The sequence below is a fragment of the Pseudorasbora parva genome, chromosome 15 (assembly GCF_024679245.1).
Source record: "Pseudorasbora parva isolate DD20220531a chromosome 15, ASM2467924v1, whole genome shotgun sequence".
Classification (NCBI taxonomy): Eukaryota; Metazoa; Chordata; class Actinopteri; order Cypriniformes; family Gobionidae; genus Pseudorasbora; species Pseudorasbora parva.
This window is the reverse complement of record NC_090186.1, coordinates 40,783,048-40,800,197: the sequence shown is the minus strand read 5'-3', so window position 1 is coordinate 40,800,197 and position 17,150 is coordinate 40,783,048. Positions and strand designations below refer to the sequence as shown.

The 17,150-nt window shown below is 37.1% G+C and overlaps 1 protein-coding gene across 2 annotated transcripts in view; it reads right to left on the bottom strand.

The window, feature by feature from the left end:
- The window catches only part of lin28b (lin-28 homolog B (C. elegans)), a 30,692-nt gene extending 17,406 nt beyond the window's left edge, over nucleotides 1-13,286 (bottom strand). The window contains exons 1-4 of one of the 2 annotated variants that reach the window (XM_067418130.1): nucleotides 13,189-13,286; nucleotides 11,307-11,439; nucleotides 10,847-10,892; nucleotides 5,319-5,494 (exon numbers count right to left, since the gene is read on the bottom strand). In XM_067418130.1, the coding sequence (XP_067274231.1) occupies nucleotides 5,319-5,494; nucleotides 10,847-10,892; nucleotides 11,307-11,439; nucleotides 13,189-13,202 (369 nt within the window). In that variant the 5' untranslated portion in view covers nucleotides 13,203-13,286. Of the gene's footprint in view, nucleotides 1-5,318; nucleotides 5,495-6,176; nucleotides 6,407-10,846; nucleotides 10,893-11,306; nucleotides 11,440-13,188 lie in introns of those variants that run through there. The other variant, XM_067418131.1, reaches the window with a different exon arrangement.
- Nucleotides 13,287-17,150: the final 3,864 nt, after the last annotated feature.

Genomic DNA, 17,150 nt, shown 5'->3' with positions numbered 1-17,150 from the left:
GCATATTCATTGCATGCACTGATGAGCCAAAACATTATGAGCAGCCACCGGCGAAGCGAACATGTTGATCATCATCTGACAAGGCCTCATATATTAAGCTCTGGGAGATTAGATGATACACAAACAATCAGTTCTCATAATCAACGTGCTGGATACAGGAGAAATGGGGAGGAATAAAGATCTGAGCGACTTTGACAAGGGCTAAATTATGGCAAGGCGACCGAGTTAAGAGTATTTCTGAAACGGCAAGGCTTGCGTGTTGCTCCTGGTCAACTGTGATGAGAATATACTAACGGTGTCTGAGGAGGGACAAACCACAAACCGGCGACAGGGTGTTGGGCGCCCAAGGCTCATTGATGCACGAGGGTAATGAAGGCTGTCCCGTTTGGTCTGAGCAACAGAAGGTCTACTGTGGCACAAGTCACACACAGTGCATCTGCTGTGTATTGTTCATCATGTGGACGGCCGAGTACCTGTGATCCGTTAACCTGCAGGGTTAGGAAGAAGTTTGGTGCTCTGGACAGTGTTCTGCTGGGAAACCCTGGGTCTCACCATTCATGTGGACGTAAAACTGACACATGATGTTTCCTGACGGCAGTAACCTCTTTTAGCAGGATAATGCACCTGCACACTGCACACATTGTTCAGGAATGGTTTGAGTAACACGACGAAGAGTCCAAATTCCCCAGATCTCCATCCAGTTGATCATCTGTGAGATGTGCTGGACCAACAAGTTCGATCTACAGCAATCTACAAGACTTGAAGGATCTGCTGCTAATGTGTTGGTGCCAGAGACCACAGGACACCTTCAGAGCTCTTGTAGATGCTATGCCTCGGTGGGACGGTGCTGTTTTGGCTGTTAACAGCATATTAGGCAGGTGTTCATAATGTTTTGTCTTCTCAGTTTATATGCACAGAAAAAAATGAATGTATAATATACAAGCATGAATGAAAATATCAACGTTTTAATAGTTTAATTATTAGTTTTCCCTTGCATTTTAAAATTCACCAACAGTCTTGTCAGCAGTGTCATTTTCCATTTTTATTTTTTATTTTGTAAATTAAGATATCAGTCGTGTCATCAGCAATTAAGAAACTCAAATCTGTCCCGCACAGACGGAAGAGAGGAGCATGTATGTTAAAGGAGGAGTCAGATATCTGCAGCAGTGAGAGGTGGAGTCTGGATGAGAGGTTAATCTCACTAGGGGCCCAGAGTAACCTCACAACACACACACACACTAGCTATGTAAATAAGGGCATACCACAGATCCTAACCCTAAAAGAAAACATTTAAAAGAATAAAAAAAATAAAAATTAATTTTACATAAAAATCATTTTTCCAGCTAAAGACATTCCTAAAGGGAGGTTTTATCTCGCTTCTAGAGATAAATATGCACACAAACAAGACCCTTAAAAATAATAAATTTTGGAACGTTTTAGGTTCCCCAAAGAACCTTTCAGTGAAAAAGAACCATTTTTCAAAATCTTAAGAACCTTTTGTGCAATGGAAAACTTCCATGGATGTTAAAGGTTCTTCATGAAGCCACCAATGCCAATAAAGAATCTTTATTGTTAAGATTGCAAAGTGTGGCCATCTACATGAGCACCAAACGTAAATGGATAACATCATTGCACAAACAAAATCTACAAACACCTATAATGATCAAGTCACACACCGCAGCAAACAGCAATATGCATCCGTGCAGGAAGACTAGCACAAGCACACAATGCACACGCAAAAACACTGCAGGAGGTGCAGCGTTCGGAAAAATCAAACACAAAGCTCCTAATGAAACACACACACACACACACACACACTGCAGTGCGTTGATTCGGAGTGTGAGGGCCGGACAAAGCCACGCCTCCTTTCCCTTTTTTGTCTTTAACGAAATTCCTCTTTTAAAGAATGTTAGAGGACCCCAACCCCCACCACACACACACACACACACTTATGCACACTGAAATCCTCTTTAAACATATACAAACAAAATCACACTCAGACATGCGTTCTCTTTTCCTCTGATTCACACTCTCACTTCTGTCCTGAATTGACACAAAAAGATCATGGATTTGTAGAAGATTTAACACAGGGGAACTGTGTGTGTGTGTGTCAATGATTACAGGATATTGCATTGATGTAATAGTTGAATTAAGAGAGTGACTGCTATTATAACAATCTCCTTCATGCCTACAATTCTGCCTGCCATGCCATCTTTTGGTAAGAAACCTATACATGTGCCAAAAGTCAAAGTACAATTAATATACATGCACTGAGAAAAACTGCCTTTTCAAATTGAATACAAGAAGTCCAAGTGCTGCAAGTGAGTGCAAGTGAAAAATAACAATATTAACTTATGTCACTAGAAAAAATCTGGTTTATAAAACATTTTTCACTTCGAAATTGCTAGCAAATTTTACTAATAGTTGCAAAGTATTGGCAAGTAACACTAACATAATATTATAAAAATAGTATTTAGAAATAGTATTTTGTTGAACATGCTCTCAAATAATTCATATTACTTCTTTCATATGATACTAATTATTTTAGCTGCCATAAAAAGAAAAACAAAAAGTTTAGGGGAAACTATATATATATATATATATATATATATATATATATATATATATATATATATATATATATATATAATTTTTTTTTTAATGAGAAACGTGATTTAATAAAATATTTAAATCAGCTGTTAAGTCAACAAGTGTCTTCAGCTGAATGCTAATACAATTATGCTCTTCACATATTGAAAAAAGGAATAAAAAAACAATTTATTTCTCAAAAACAGTTTTGATGAAAATCTCTTAAAGGGAAAAAAAGCACCAATTTGTCTGAGTTTCTGAGCATGTGCTGTAGGTCATGGGTTCGATTCCCAGGGTTGTATGAACTGATAAAGAAAAAAATGTATAAAAGCATCTGCCAAATACATAATGTGTTAAGCCACATAATTCTGTTAAAAATACAGAATATCAGGGTTAGACAGACACACACACACAGAGAATAATCAGCTGTACACACACTCTTCTTATCACAAACAAAATGCACAACGGCTGCACATCCTAATAAACACACACCCTGCACAGCATAAAAGCTTTTTCAGTTTCACTGTAGCAGAACGCACATGTAGGTGCAGCATTCAGACACAAAGAACGAACACAAACAAACCTCCACAACAGCAGCGCAATGCAAATCTTTATCAGACGTTATGGATTACAGCAGCTTGTGCCATTAGTCCACCACCAAGAAATTACTGCAAACTCATCTGCTATCATCAGACATCGCCTTTATATTACACACTCTGATCTCTGGGGATCGGGACTTTCATACACATTAAAAAGAAAACAGGATTGACTGCACACAAATGTACAAATATGTCATAAAAAGGAAATAAAACCAGACGACAGACACGACTAATCGATATGCTTTCACACGCTTGAGCCATGAGGAAAAAGCAGCCTTCATTTTCCAAATGCATTCAATACAGAAATGTTTACTTCACGCTTATCGGAAGAACTGTTTTATCAGTAGTACAAAACATTCTTACAATAACTACTCAAATGCATACAAGGCAGGAAATGTGTCTTGCTTATGAGTTACAGCACAGATTTCACATAACGATTTAACACAAAGACAGCATAGTTGAAGTTAGTAACTATAGTGCATTTATTGTGCATGTTAACTGACAGTTCAGTGAACGATCTGTTGAATTGGTAACTACAGACATTGAGATTTCTTTTGATTTCATCCATTCCAATCTGCTTATTTCTAACTGTTTATTTGGCCAATAAATTTTGCATTACAACAGCTATCAATATGTAATTACGCTCAACAGCCCACATAACGTTAAAACTGTCTCTGGTTAATGTTTCTTTTTTGAGAACTGCATTTCCCAGAATGCACTCAGGTTTAGGGGCTACCAGCACAAGGGGCTCATGTTGTAGCTCATGCACAAACACACACCAAAAATTATGTCAACAAAATTTCAGGTATGTCAATAATAATAAAAAAACTATGAAATTAAACAACAAAAAAACCCAACAACAAAAGATGCAAAAATGTTCTCTTTTTTTTAAAGCAAATATTTAGCAGAACACATCTTTCTCTCTGTTATTTAATTCCATAATGTGTTGATTCACAATTTCACCCAAATAAACAAGCAACAGTATAATTCCAGGCAATGATATGTCCATGAAAACAATCAGAATATGAATCCAGAAAGCAAAATATATTTCTTCAACATAGTTCAGCATTTGTAATTCAGTTAAACACATGATAGATAGATAGATAGATAGATAGATAGATAGATAGATAGATAGATAGATAGATAGATAGATAGATAGATAGATAGATAGATAGATAGATAGATAGATAGATAGATAGATAGATAGATAGATAGATAGATAGATAGATAGATAGATAGATAGATTCATACTGTGCAAACTAGCAGCTAGGTTATTGAATTTCAGATTTGAAAGGATTATGCAGATTCTTATTCAGTCACAAGAATCATTTTAACATCTCATTAACACCAACAATGTTCGACAATATTATCAGCAGCAGATAATAAGAACACAATGTATCAGAAAGCAGCATAAATCAGCAAAGCTGACAGCAGAACAACAGTGCGGTGAATTCGGAAGAAACCTCTTGTTCTCTCCGCTTTTGTTCTTTTAATCTGCATATGCTGTTTTAAGGTGCCATAGAAGGCTTGGGAAATGATGAAAGGAGATAAGTTCCGGTTTAATACATATGTGTCCGTATTGATTTAGCTCTGAATGTCCATGAGAAGAGGACGAAATGTCGTGTGAAGGGGGCTGAACTACACCCATGTAAACAGGAGAGCACATGATGTTCAGTACAACAGTCCACCACAAAGAGATAGCTTGCCATTCTTCAAAAGTCTGATTGTGAAAGCAGTCATCGTGTGCAACGTGTAACAGATTTTCCGACATGTTGGCAGGTTTATCAGTGAGCATGAGGCGACTGTTGTGCGAGTACATTCTCTTCTTAATAAAGTCTTAAGGTTTCTTTGAGAACTACATCGTAAATTCCTCAGTGTTTACTACTAACAGAGCGTTCTTGTGTGATTATATCAATGGAGGTGATCCAGAGTAGAGATGTGTTTGCGGCGTGAGTAGTGCAGCTCTTAAAGTGACAGGAGATGAAAACGCAAGCGCATGTTTACTTCTGCTTTCCTCGAACACATCTGCTGATGTCAATGAGTTGCGACAGATAGCGTGGGGAAAAAAAGAGTCAGAAGAACGAGTGAAACCAAGATGTAGCCTATTTTAAACGGGCTGAATGGACTTACTTGGTGAACGAACACGTCTAGTGGAGGGTCCACTGGCTTTCCCTCGCTGCTGGTCATCGATATAAATCCAAACCCCATGCGGACATTAAACCACTTGCAGTAACCCGAGCCAGCCAGAATCTGCGGCGGAGTCCTGGCTGTGTCCGACCCGCCACCGCCACCTCTGCGCGGCCCTCCTGTGCGGTCAAGGGAGAAAAGCCCATGATGTACGCTCCTGCTTGTGTACGTTAATGAGATCAAGCCTATACTTTGTTCTCATTGTTGGCTACACACACTGGTGCACACCGTGGGTCTGCGTGGGCAGCGTTTGTGAGGGAAATCCCCAACTATAGCCTACTACAAAACAACACGCGTTCAACGCGTCTCTCATTTGTCTACAACCAGGGCCCTAACCACCACAGACCACACCACTCTTTTCTATGATCAATCAGTAAAGGGGATTTATCAGTGACAGACACTTACACTTTTACATTTTCTCCTCTAACCTTGTGTATTGTGTACAACCACTTAAAACCCACCCTCTGGAAAACTGGAGAAAGTCAATGAAAAGTAGAGCTACACTTCAGATGGGATGGCGTAGTGCCTTGCGAATGCTCGGTGTGTCTAATTAGAAGCTATAGCTACTATGTAACTTATTGAATCGTGCATCTAATGCATGTGAACCGCCTGGCGTGGGGCAGGTGTGCACACGTTACCCGCCCCCCCACTACCACTGGCGCAAACGGCTCTTCATCACGCGTAGCGACAATCAACGTAAACAAAGCGAGGCGGTGCGCGTGCAACAATATAAGAGTTCCCATCTGAACGTGAAGAGATTTTCTTTAAAAAAAAAAAAAAAAAAAAAAAAAGCATCGTAACCTTCGGCCATGTTTCCCCGCGGACCCTCCGTTCCAAAGTTCCAGCGAAAACGTTTCCTCCGTGAAATGGGGTGATGCGCGTCACCGTCGATCCGACATCCCGATTTCCAGCGGGTGCAAATTTAGCGCGCATGATACAGCGTGCATCTCCTTTTTGGATATTTTGTCATGTCTCTTTTAACATCTCCTATCCTCACTCTCTCTCTTTCCCTCCCTCGCACATTCGCTCGCACTCTCTCTCTCTCTCTCTCTCTCTCTCTCTCTCTCTCTCTCTCTCTCTCTCTCTCCCGCTCTCCGTTTCTCATTCGCTCGCTCGCAGCGCTGCACACGTGACTCCTCCGTGAGCCCGGGAGAGGGAGCGGACTCGGAACCGGGCTGGACTTCAGCTCTACTGCTGCGTCACGTAAACGCATCTCCGTTTGAAAAGGTTCGGGTTTGTTTTTTTCCGGTGTTTTTTAATGCGTGTTAAATCTTTTTTTTTTTTTTTTTTTTTTTGCATGTTCTAGAAGTCATTGGAGGGGCCGTAGAAAGTCAAGCATTTTTGTTTTTGCATTTATGTAGCAATTTTTATGATGCGTTAAGTTACCAAATTCCAACCTCAGTATTCAAAGGCGTTATACTTTATAGTAGGCCTATAATGAAAGTAAATGTTTAACACTTCATTTTTAATGTTCTCGCTGGGTGAAGCGAAATACAAACAGTTTCCAGTATTTATCTTTTTATAAAAGGGTGTAGGCTAATTGATTTTTCAAGAGGTCTGCTTTAGGCTATTATTAAATAGTAGACTAATAATACTAGTCGTAGCTATTATATAAAGCTGGTGTAATTAAATGTATAACTTTATGTAATTAACTAATAAGACGAAAACGTTTCTTCTGCATGCATTAGGTGTCCTTCGCCTTATTTATTTATTATTTATTTTTTTTGTCTTTGTTTTTGTTTAACCGCTTCCCAAACCGTCCGTGTGACCGCATTCCGCATGATGTCTGACAGAAATGAGATATTATCGTCTGTGGAAGCACATTGCAGTTTGCATTTGTTGTTTGCTGCAGTACAGAAGTCAATGAGACTGAATCACACAAGAAGAGCTTTATTGATCGTGCACACACACACACACACACACACACACACACACACAGGGATTTGTTTCTGGTTTACATGAGCTTTGAGCACTTACAGATATCCTAAATAAATTACTACAAAAAACCTCTTGACAGAACAAACATAAAGACCTTAAAAAACGCATGTACTTAGCATTGGATCAGTATTTAGCTATATAAACCAGCTGCATTATCTGTTCATTCACGAAAAGGCAGCATTGGTCCAAAACAACCTATCTATTTAAGTTGGCTATATTACGTGTTTTAGTAAAACAAATTTTAAATAAAAATATGTTGTAAAATGATTATATGGACCGGATAAAATATAATAGGGTACCACATTTCACAATGATTCTTTGTGTTGAGTTATTTTCACACACACACAAAAAAACTTAACCAACAAGTTGAAATGCAAGGATTAATGGCAAATAAGTTCAAACTAACAACTGAAATAATTTTCTCCTGTTATGAAAACTGAATGTTTTCATTTCTCTGAGACATTCGTTCGGTAAACGTTTCTGTCAAGCTCCTGGTCAAACCTGATGAGGATGTTTTTCTGTCTTTTGAGTCAGAGGAAAAACACGTTGAAGGAGTGAATCAACATCTACCCCCACCGCTTCTGTGCCCCGCCCATTTCCACCCACCCCCTACCCATCTATGCAGACCACCCTCCGGAATTCACCCCTGCCCCCAATCCCCCCACCCCCCTGCAGCAGTGCTGGTGGAGGAGATGGTGTGTGTGTGTGTGTGTGTGTGTGTGGGGATGGTGGTCGTGCCATTACGGCGCAGGTCACGGAACTGGTCACCGGTGTCAGATGTTATGGAGTTTCTCATTTCCTGGACGAGGGTTTCCCATCCACCATTCATAAAACAGCCCCGTGAGTGCCGGGAAACACGTCCCACGAGGTCACGGACACACCCAACATGTCCCCGTTTGATCCCGTTAAAGCATCGAATAAGTTCTCCACACAGACTGATAAATAAAGATGCTCGCTAGTTTATCTTTTATTGGAAGCGCAACGGGAACGCATGAGATAAATATCAAACTCAGCACTGAGGTTTATTATCTGAGGCTATTGATCTGAGGTTTAAAACATACGCGTTTGATTTTAGAGTTGAAATAAAACAAGCATCAGCGAGAGGTAAATCAGCAGCAGGTTTAGTTCCGATGAATATTTCAAGTGGGCTAACACAATATTGATTTTGACCTGTTGAGTTTAATGCTTGACAGAATAACATCAATCTAAAACCCTTCCTAAAATCTACACGCAGATTTATATAGCCATGGTTTAATATTAAGCTCTCATTAAATCAATAAAACAATAACCTACTTAGCATATGTGAGATAAAGCTGTTAAACTAAAGCAAATACAATTGCTACATTTTAATTTTAAGCGTTCAGATATCACTCTTAAAAATGATGGTTCTTTATTGACATTTATGGTTTCATGAAGAACCTTTTACATCCAGGGAACCTTTACATTGCACAAAAGGTTCTTTAGATTTTTCAAACGGAAAGATTCTTTTGTGGAACCCAAAATGATCCTTCAGTGACACCACGAAAAAATGCTGGGTTAAAAACAACCCAAGAATGGACAAACTCAGAAAATGGGTTCATTAAATGGGTCCATTCAGTGGGTTCAAACAACCCAATTTCTGGGTTTGTCCATTTTCAACCCAACTTGGGTTGTTTTTAACCCAGCATTTTTCAGAGTGAGCTTTTGGAACCTTTATTTTTAAGAGTGTAGATTTATTCAGTCCTGAATAGTTCATAAACAAGGGTTCAACTTTTAAAGTTTAAATGTGTCCTTTTTAGAACAAACCAACTTTTCTGATTATTCATAATTAAGTGAAATTAATTATATTTTAATATTTTAAATCATAGCCCTGAATTTTAAATCAGGGCTGGAAATGGTGCTACTGAAAGGCTTATCAATTGTCATTTTCATTCAAATGCACAACATTTAAATTAGCCTTATACAAATCATAGTGAACTAAAGCTATGGTCGTTTAGCCTATAAATCTTAGTTTAAACTTTAATTAAACTAATTCAATTTAAATCATTTTTTTAAACATTGCCAGCAGACAAGACCCCAGTTTAACCCATCAGTAATCTGACTTTACAACAGAATCGTTTCAGAGATGCTTTGTGCTTAAATCAAACAAACCGATTGGAAGGTTTCTTGGACTCTTTGGATGTATTGAGCAGTTCGGATCCGCCATCCCTTCACCTCACACCCCCACCCACCCCCACCCAGCCAGCCGAACCCCTGAGGAAACGCATACTTGTCAATAGAGTTCACAAGAGTTTATTCAGCTCTTCTCTTTTCTTCTGGTTGCATTCGTTCAATTCATCCATCTCGCCGAAATTAGCCATCGAAGCCAACACAAACCCGACCGTTCTTAGAAGCCACGAGACGTTTAATAGGCTACTGATCAGAGGTAAATATCGAGTACATGGGGAGATATTTAAAATGCTCCATTTCATGTGAAGGCTGCTGCTACATCTTTTGTTCTAACAATGTGCTTTCATTGGAAGGTAAGGACTTCTCCAAAACATATCCGAGTTCTTAAAACAGACATACATTTTAAAAGCAGACACAAACGAGTTTTATGATGATAAATAAAAGATCTTAAACGAAAGAGATTTTTTACAACATGCAGATTCCTGTAGATGAATTACCATAGTCCACTCCAATCTCAGATTAAAATATTCGTCTTTATCGTGATTTTGGGACATTTTGTCACACATATGATCAGTTGTTTCTATTGACTTATTATTATTTATTTGTTTCTTAAGTTTCAAATGTTTTTATATGCCTGTTTTTCGTTTCCCTTAAATTGCAAAAAAATGTTTTTTAAAATGCTATTGGATTTCAGATTTGCTATCTGCCTTTAAAATTATGTTTTTATGCTTTTCCTAATAAATTTCTTAACCCACAAATTGCATTTTGTCTAATTGATTTAAATATGCCTATATATGAAAATGAATCGTTAAACAAAACTGGAAGCTTTATTAACTTATTTTAATGTATTATTATTTTATCATGGTTAATCTTTGCAACAAAAAAAGTAGGCTAAATGAACTGACCGCATCAGTTATCTTCGCGTCAAAATAACTAATAACCATGCTATAACACATTAAAAATATTCTCTTTGCATTATACGCATTTTAAGAGCTCGCATCAGTATTCCCTGTATAAATAGTAACATGGTTATTTATGTTGGCGGCTAATTCAGCCTGAAAGCTCCTTCATTACGTCACAATTAAATCATGACGTCGAACGGAAGTATGAACGGAGCATTCTGGAGGATTCTTTTCCTTTCCGTCTAACTTTGAGTCGCTTGCTGCTTGTAAAACTGCACTTTTCTTGTTTAACTAGTTTAATCACGTTATGATCATATTAGCTATAGGCTATAGCCTGTGATTGTTGCGTAATACAGATCCACGAGCCCCCAGATCATTCAAACCGTTGATCTGATTCTGTAATGTTCATGCGCTCACAAAGGATATATTATTGTTAGCTGTTATGTATTTATTTATAGTCTCTATATAGGCTATCTCACTCACCTGAAATGGAGTGCACGGCCATGCTGTATGAACTCCGTGTCTGACCCTGTGGATGAGTCAAAATAGAGCGATGGTTATTTTTGATTCATATCTAAATTCTTCTGTTGCATGTTTTAGGCTAATGCACCGACCGAGGCTCTTTCTGTTAGTTTTGTTTTGCGCTGCTGGTGGCGCGTTCATTTATGCGCGATTGGAGGAATTTTCCAGCATGAATATTTCATAGAGTCTGTGAAATGTAAGAAGAGTTTAAATCGCTCCTTTAATCCAAACAGCCAATAATGAGCGCACAAGCACAGCACGCGCCGTAATTCTGTCCATTAGCCTACATTTAATGACAATAGTCCTATTCATAGGCTATTATTATTTAGGCGCGTTTTTTATTGTGATGCTTTTAAGTAGGCTAAAAGTCAACAGTTTAGGCCTACATAAAAAGATGAATTGTATACAGGCATAGGCCTACCTGTAGGCTATGGCTATATGATGTGAAGAGATCCGGAATGATGTGGATAATGAAACGAAACTTCTCAGAAAACTCCCGACAATCTTTGGAAAGTTCATTAGCGTCAAAATACCCTGTTAAATCCGGCAAACACCTGTTGAAAAAACAAAAAACAAAGAGTCATCCCTGCTCTTTTGATAGGCTGTTTATATATAGCCTATATAAAAATAATAATAATAAAAAGTATCTGTAAACATATAGCCTAAATCTAATCATCAGATATTCCATGTTGTTTGTAATTCTTGAATGAAATTATGACATTAAGACTGCAGCCTAATTCTTGTGTTTTATAATAAAAAGTAGCCTATTTGATTGTTAGGTTTGTGTAAACTGCATTCAACTAAATCAGCTTTATTGTGATTAAAAATATTCCTTAAACCATAAATGTCCATTAATGTTTCTCTTATGCTTTCACAGTGAGGGTATACAGATGATTCTAATGAACATGATTGGGCTGTAATTGGCAGCCATTTTGTGTGGACATACATTCACATAACTTCCACTTAGTGAAGACAGAGCGGAACATATCGAACAGCCCCCTTATTAAAATAGCCAATAGCATTTAATTTACAGCTCAGCCAGAGCCGTTGAGCTCGGTAAAGTCGCAGTTTCCTTCTCATCTTAAACAGTTTCTCCTCTATTCCGCTTTAAAATACAGCGTTGGGTGCAGAATTGAAAGTGTCCAATAGGCTACATTTTGTCTGAGCTGTGTCCGTGGACTCTGGAGACAAGAAACCAGAGTTAATTCGCCCCAATGAAAAGCATATTACACTGAATCGTTTATATATCCTCTAATATTGCCATTCACCAGGTAAAAATAGTAAATGTGTGAACAAGTCACCTTTTGCTGCAGCTTCAGTGTCTGTTTATAATGTTGGGGGGCGGGACTATTTCGATTTTAGAGCATTTGATTGGACAGAAATTATTGCAGCAATGTAATCAAAATCATTGATCCATATTGGCAAAAAGAGAGAGACTGTAAGTTTTGAATGCTTATATCTTCTAAATGCGAATTTTGGAGCACACTATAGCATATAGATATTCATAGCCTACTAAAAAAAAAAAAAACTTACATTTTTGATTTCATGGGGACTGAAATCAAAATTTCAGTCCCCATGAATTTCATGGGGAATTCAGGACAAAAATCCAGGAAACTAACAAATTAACTAAATGTGATCTCATCTATGACTTATCTTTTAATCAAAATCACTAGCGCACGTGTCTTCACGTAATGCCAAATAAATAGCACTCATCAAACTGGTAGTTTAATTTGCTTCATGGTTACAGTAGGAAGAATTCACTTCCAGCAGCGCCCCCTGGCTGCCAATCAGCGTAATGGCGTCAGCGTGGGAGACGGCTCTGCAGTTTTGGGAGATGAGGTTCAGCTACAGGTGATGATGCTGGAGTATAATTGAGATGTTTTTTTTAAATCAGAAGTAGGCCTTTATCATTTTGCTAACTGTAAAGAATGACATCTTAAAAGTTGGCAGTTCAAAATAAAAGTTTGTTAATGTGAAGTTGAGGACTAATGACAAAAATATTGCCAGTAGTGATACAATGCCTCGGTTTTGATTGTATTATTATTTTTATTATTTTATTTTTATTATTTCTTCTGCTGAAATTGCCCCTACGGCCTTCCATATATAGGGATCTCTTCTGGTCTGATGCGATCAAGTGTTTCAGTAACACTCAAACAAACTCTAGGCTACTGTAAATCCAAGATTCAGATGATGAGACATCAGTTCTGGGAATGTCTGTGTTTTGAATCCAAGGACATCATGATCAGTCACTATTGATTTTACAGGAATGCAGTTTCATCATGTGTCGACATGCGCAATCTTACCTTTCATCCGCCATTACCGGGGCGTCAGGAACACGGGTGTGTCTGTGCGGGCCTACGTGTTTATTCCGCAGCTGTGTTGATGTCTGCGGCGGCGGCGGGTGACGGCGGCGCCTTCCCGGTTCCGTTCAGCGTCTCAGCTCGCCGCATCCTCCATAGACACCGCGCCAGTGGAACTAGTTGTCATGCGCAGACTCACGAAACTTTACGTTTGTTTCAAAAACAAAACCTACAGTTTTTATTTGCTATATTCAGCAGAGTAGTGTTCTAGATGTATCTATTTTATGTAGCTAATAGGCTTGTGTTCACTCAAATATTTAGCACGGATGTTTGTGATGTGTATATTTTTATGTGACGTTACGTGCTTCAAGGAGAATAAAAACCCAATGCTGTTCTTTAGAATTTACAGAAGCCTAATCGATATGAATATGATCAGCAGTCGTTAGTGCGTGGACGTGTGGGAGGGAAATGTATTGCTCCATCTCCTGGGCATAATGAAATGGTGCAGTCTGTCTGTACAGTTGACTAAAGCCTACACAAATCATACATGGTTTGTGTCATAATTATGTAACACAAGATTTATTCGTTTTTATAAAACTACTTTTAAGGCCAACCACTCAATATGAAGGATGTAGCCTAATACAAATATATGGAAAACCCCACTGAACTAGTCTCGAGGCTAGCACTTGGCCAAACATTTTTCTTTTTGCCATAGCTAATATTTTTGCATGTTCATAGTTGTTTTAAAAATGTCATTATTTATAGTCTTTGTTTATTAAACAAGCGTGTTTTATAGCGCTTAATTCTTGAGGATATACCAATACAATAAAATGATACTATTGTATGTCTATTCAATTTATTAATTGTATTGATTAATAAATATTATTATTATTTACTATATAGCCTAAAACCTATATTAACTATGCTTATTATCGTTATTGCAATATACAATTAAATACTAGCCTATTAGGTGCATTTGTCAGAGACCCTCTTGTTTTTAATATAACAGTGATAGGCTAATTCAAATATATATAGGCTAGCGAAACTCTTACTTTTTTAGTGTTTAACTAAACTAAATTGTCTTACACATTTTAAGGGGATTGCAGGTAGCCTATAACAATACGGTTTAGTTGCACACATTCTTGTTTTCTCTGGTTTTGTAGGCTATGTTTATGATTTTTCAGTAGCTATTTTTCACCATAAATGCCAACTTGTCACGTTTTTCATGTTGTAATTTCTTAATTTTATTTCATTTACATCCGCTGGTCAAAATGTTGCATTTGACCTGTTTGAGGTTTGAATGATTTTCTCCGGCATTATAGTTTCCTCGTTTAAATTTTGCTTCAAAGGTTTCAATGCATTAGCTACAGATCGAAGTTAAACGAACTGTTCTCACTTATTTGGGACTTGCATTTTTTGCTAATGCTTTGTTTTGTAATAATTAAAAATCACAGACTGAATAAAATAAAAAAAAAGTAGGCTACAACAATTTAAGATTTATTGCATTTGAACAATTCTTTTGATTTAACTAACCATCGAATAGCCATCTGTATCATATATCTTCTGTAATGTAGTGTAATATATTTTTGGAAGGTAACATATATATCGGTTACACTTAGTTTTAAGGTGTTTTTGTTACAGTGTAATTATATATTTAAGGTTTAAGATTAAAGTTTGGTTGAGGTTTTTTTGCATGTTATAGTAGCCTAGCATAACTGCATGTAACAATTGTAACAACTACACCGTAAAACAGTGTTACCGAAATATCTTACGCCTTTATTAATGATGTTATTTATATTCCAGACTATAAAGGGAATTAGTTTAGTTTCATTCTTCAGTGCAGCCTCTTCCTCTAAAGCTGCTATTTCACCTGTCAATGGTGTATGTAGATCTGTTATTGATTATTAATGACAATGAATGTATAGCTGATGCTGAAGGCTGCTGTCAGCTGAGTTAATATGCTTTAGTTCAGATCCTCGTCTGAATGTCTTTTCTGTGCTGCCATCGTGTGGTCTAAAAACTACCGCGAATAAACACAAGGTTAATTGATATTATTTAGTAGGCTAGGTAATTTCGCTATTCATATTTTCTTTGCTTAAGTATGCATTATCATGCCTAACATTATATAATGTATAAGTATAATTTTACCTGTCACTGTAAGATACATTCATGTGCTAGATGAGTTGAAATAACTATTTAACTTCTCATTCGCGACGCACAGCAGCATTGCACGACCGATACCGTATACAGAAATCAACGAGAACGCAAATAAATACAGTACTGTGAACACATCTGTTAAACTTTTTATGTGTTAAACATTCAATTCAAAAACATCCAATAGACAGTTTTACGCTTCTTTTGCCTATAGCATAGCTTTCATAAATTGTCCTCTCGTTTGTAACTGGAATAATATAGCCTAAAGGAACGCACTGAGAGAAGATCATTTCTGAGAAAATAATAATGGGCAGAGCGGAGCATTAATAAAGAAATAAACTTCCATTAAGTTAGACCACCTGTCCGTCATCTTAAATAACTTCCATATAGCCTACTTTTATGATCGGGCTTAAGCAGATGCACTTAACAATATGATTTCGTTTAACTTTAGTGAACTCCTACTTTAGCATGAACTATAGGCCTAAACAAATATTTTACAGCATTTATTGATGTGAAATTATTTAACATTTACTATCGAAACAATTTATATTTATTAACATATAATGCTTTGTGAACTAACAATGACCGGATGTATTTTTATTAACTGTCATTAACAGAGATTAATACTGTAAATTAGTTGCTCATTGTTAGTTCATGTTAATACATTAACTAGGCCTACTGTTAACAAATGAGACCTTATTGTAAAGTGCTAATAGTAGACCGTATAACATATTACAAATTATTCTTTTAAGATCTGGCAGTTTATAAACGGACCACCGAGCTTGTTTTTCTACTGTTAATACATTAGAAACATAGTGGCGTGCGAAATGAACTATAAACGGCACTATAGAAGTAATTATGGAATTTATAGAGGCTTTCAGAAATATATTAGAGTCTTTAGACTACATACAAAAAAAATAAAATAATAAAAATGAAATGTTTTGGAGCGGATGTGTAATCATACCGCCAGCCACCAGGAGGAGACAGAGACACGCCGCGCGGAATCCTCATGGCCTGGGTCATGTTCAAGGGAAAGATTTGACCATTTCACTTCATTGCTGGTCTAGAGTTCTCCATTTATCATATTACTAAAACATTATTGAATTTTGAAAGATTTGTATTCGAAAAACTGCTTGAGCACAATTTAAAAAACTTAAAGGCATAGTTCACCCAAAAATGAAATGATACTCACCCGCCTCAAGCCATAAGTGTATATGATTTTCTTCTTTCACCCGAACACAAAGTTATATATTTAATATCCTGGCTCTTCCAAGCTTTATAATGGAGTGAATAGTGCAGTGTTTTTGAAGCTCCAAAAAAGTGCACAGATTAATCAAAAGTAAACCACACGGCTCCAGTGGGTTAATAAAGGCCTTCTGAAATGAAGCGATGAGCTTTTGTAAAAAAATAAAAATAAACCTTTATAAAGGATAAATCACTGGCTTCCTTACACACGTTCATAAGAGTCAAGTTCCGGTGGAGGATGACCTCTGACCCGAGTTACATTAGCGTACCTTGTGGGTCAAAATAACCGAAGCGCTTCAATTTTTTTGTGCAGATAAGCTATCATTTCATTTTAAATATTTTTTTTGAGACTTTTAAAAATAATTGTTTTCTCTTTTATTCACCTTTGAATGACTAGATTTGATTAATAAATAAAATGATTTAAACATTCATTCAACTTAAATTCAAAATAACTAACAATTCCATGTCTAACCCTTTTAATTCAGCTCAAAATATCTCACACTGGGTCAATTTGGCTTTATGCCGACCTTTGCCCAAAACAAATATTTCATGACTCTTGCCACTAG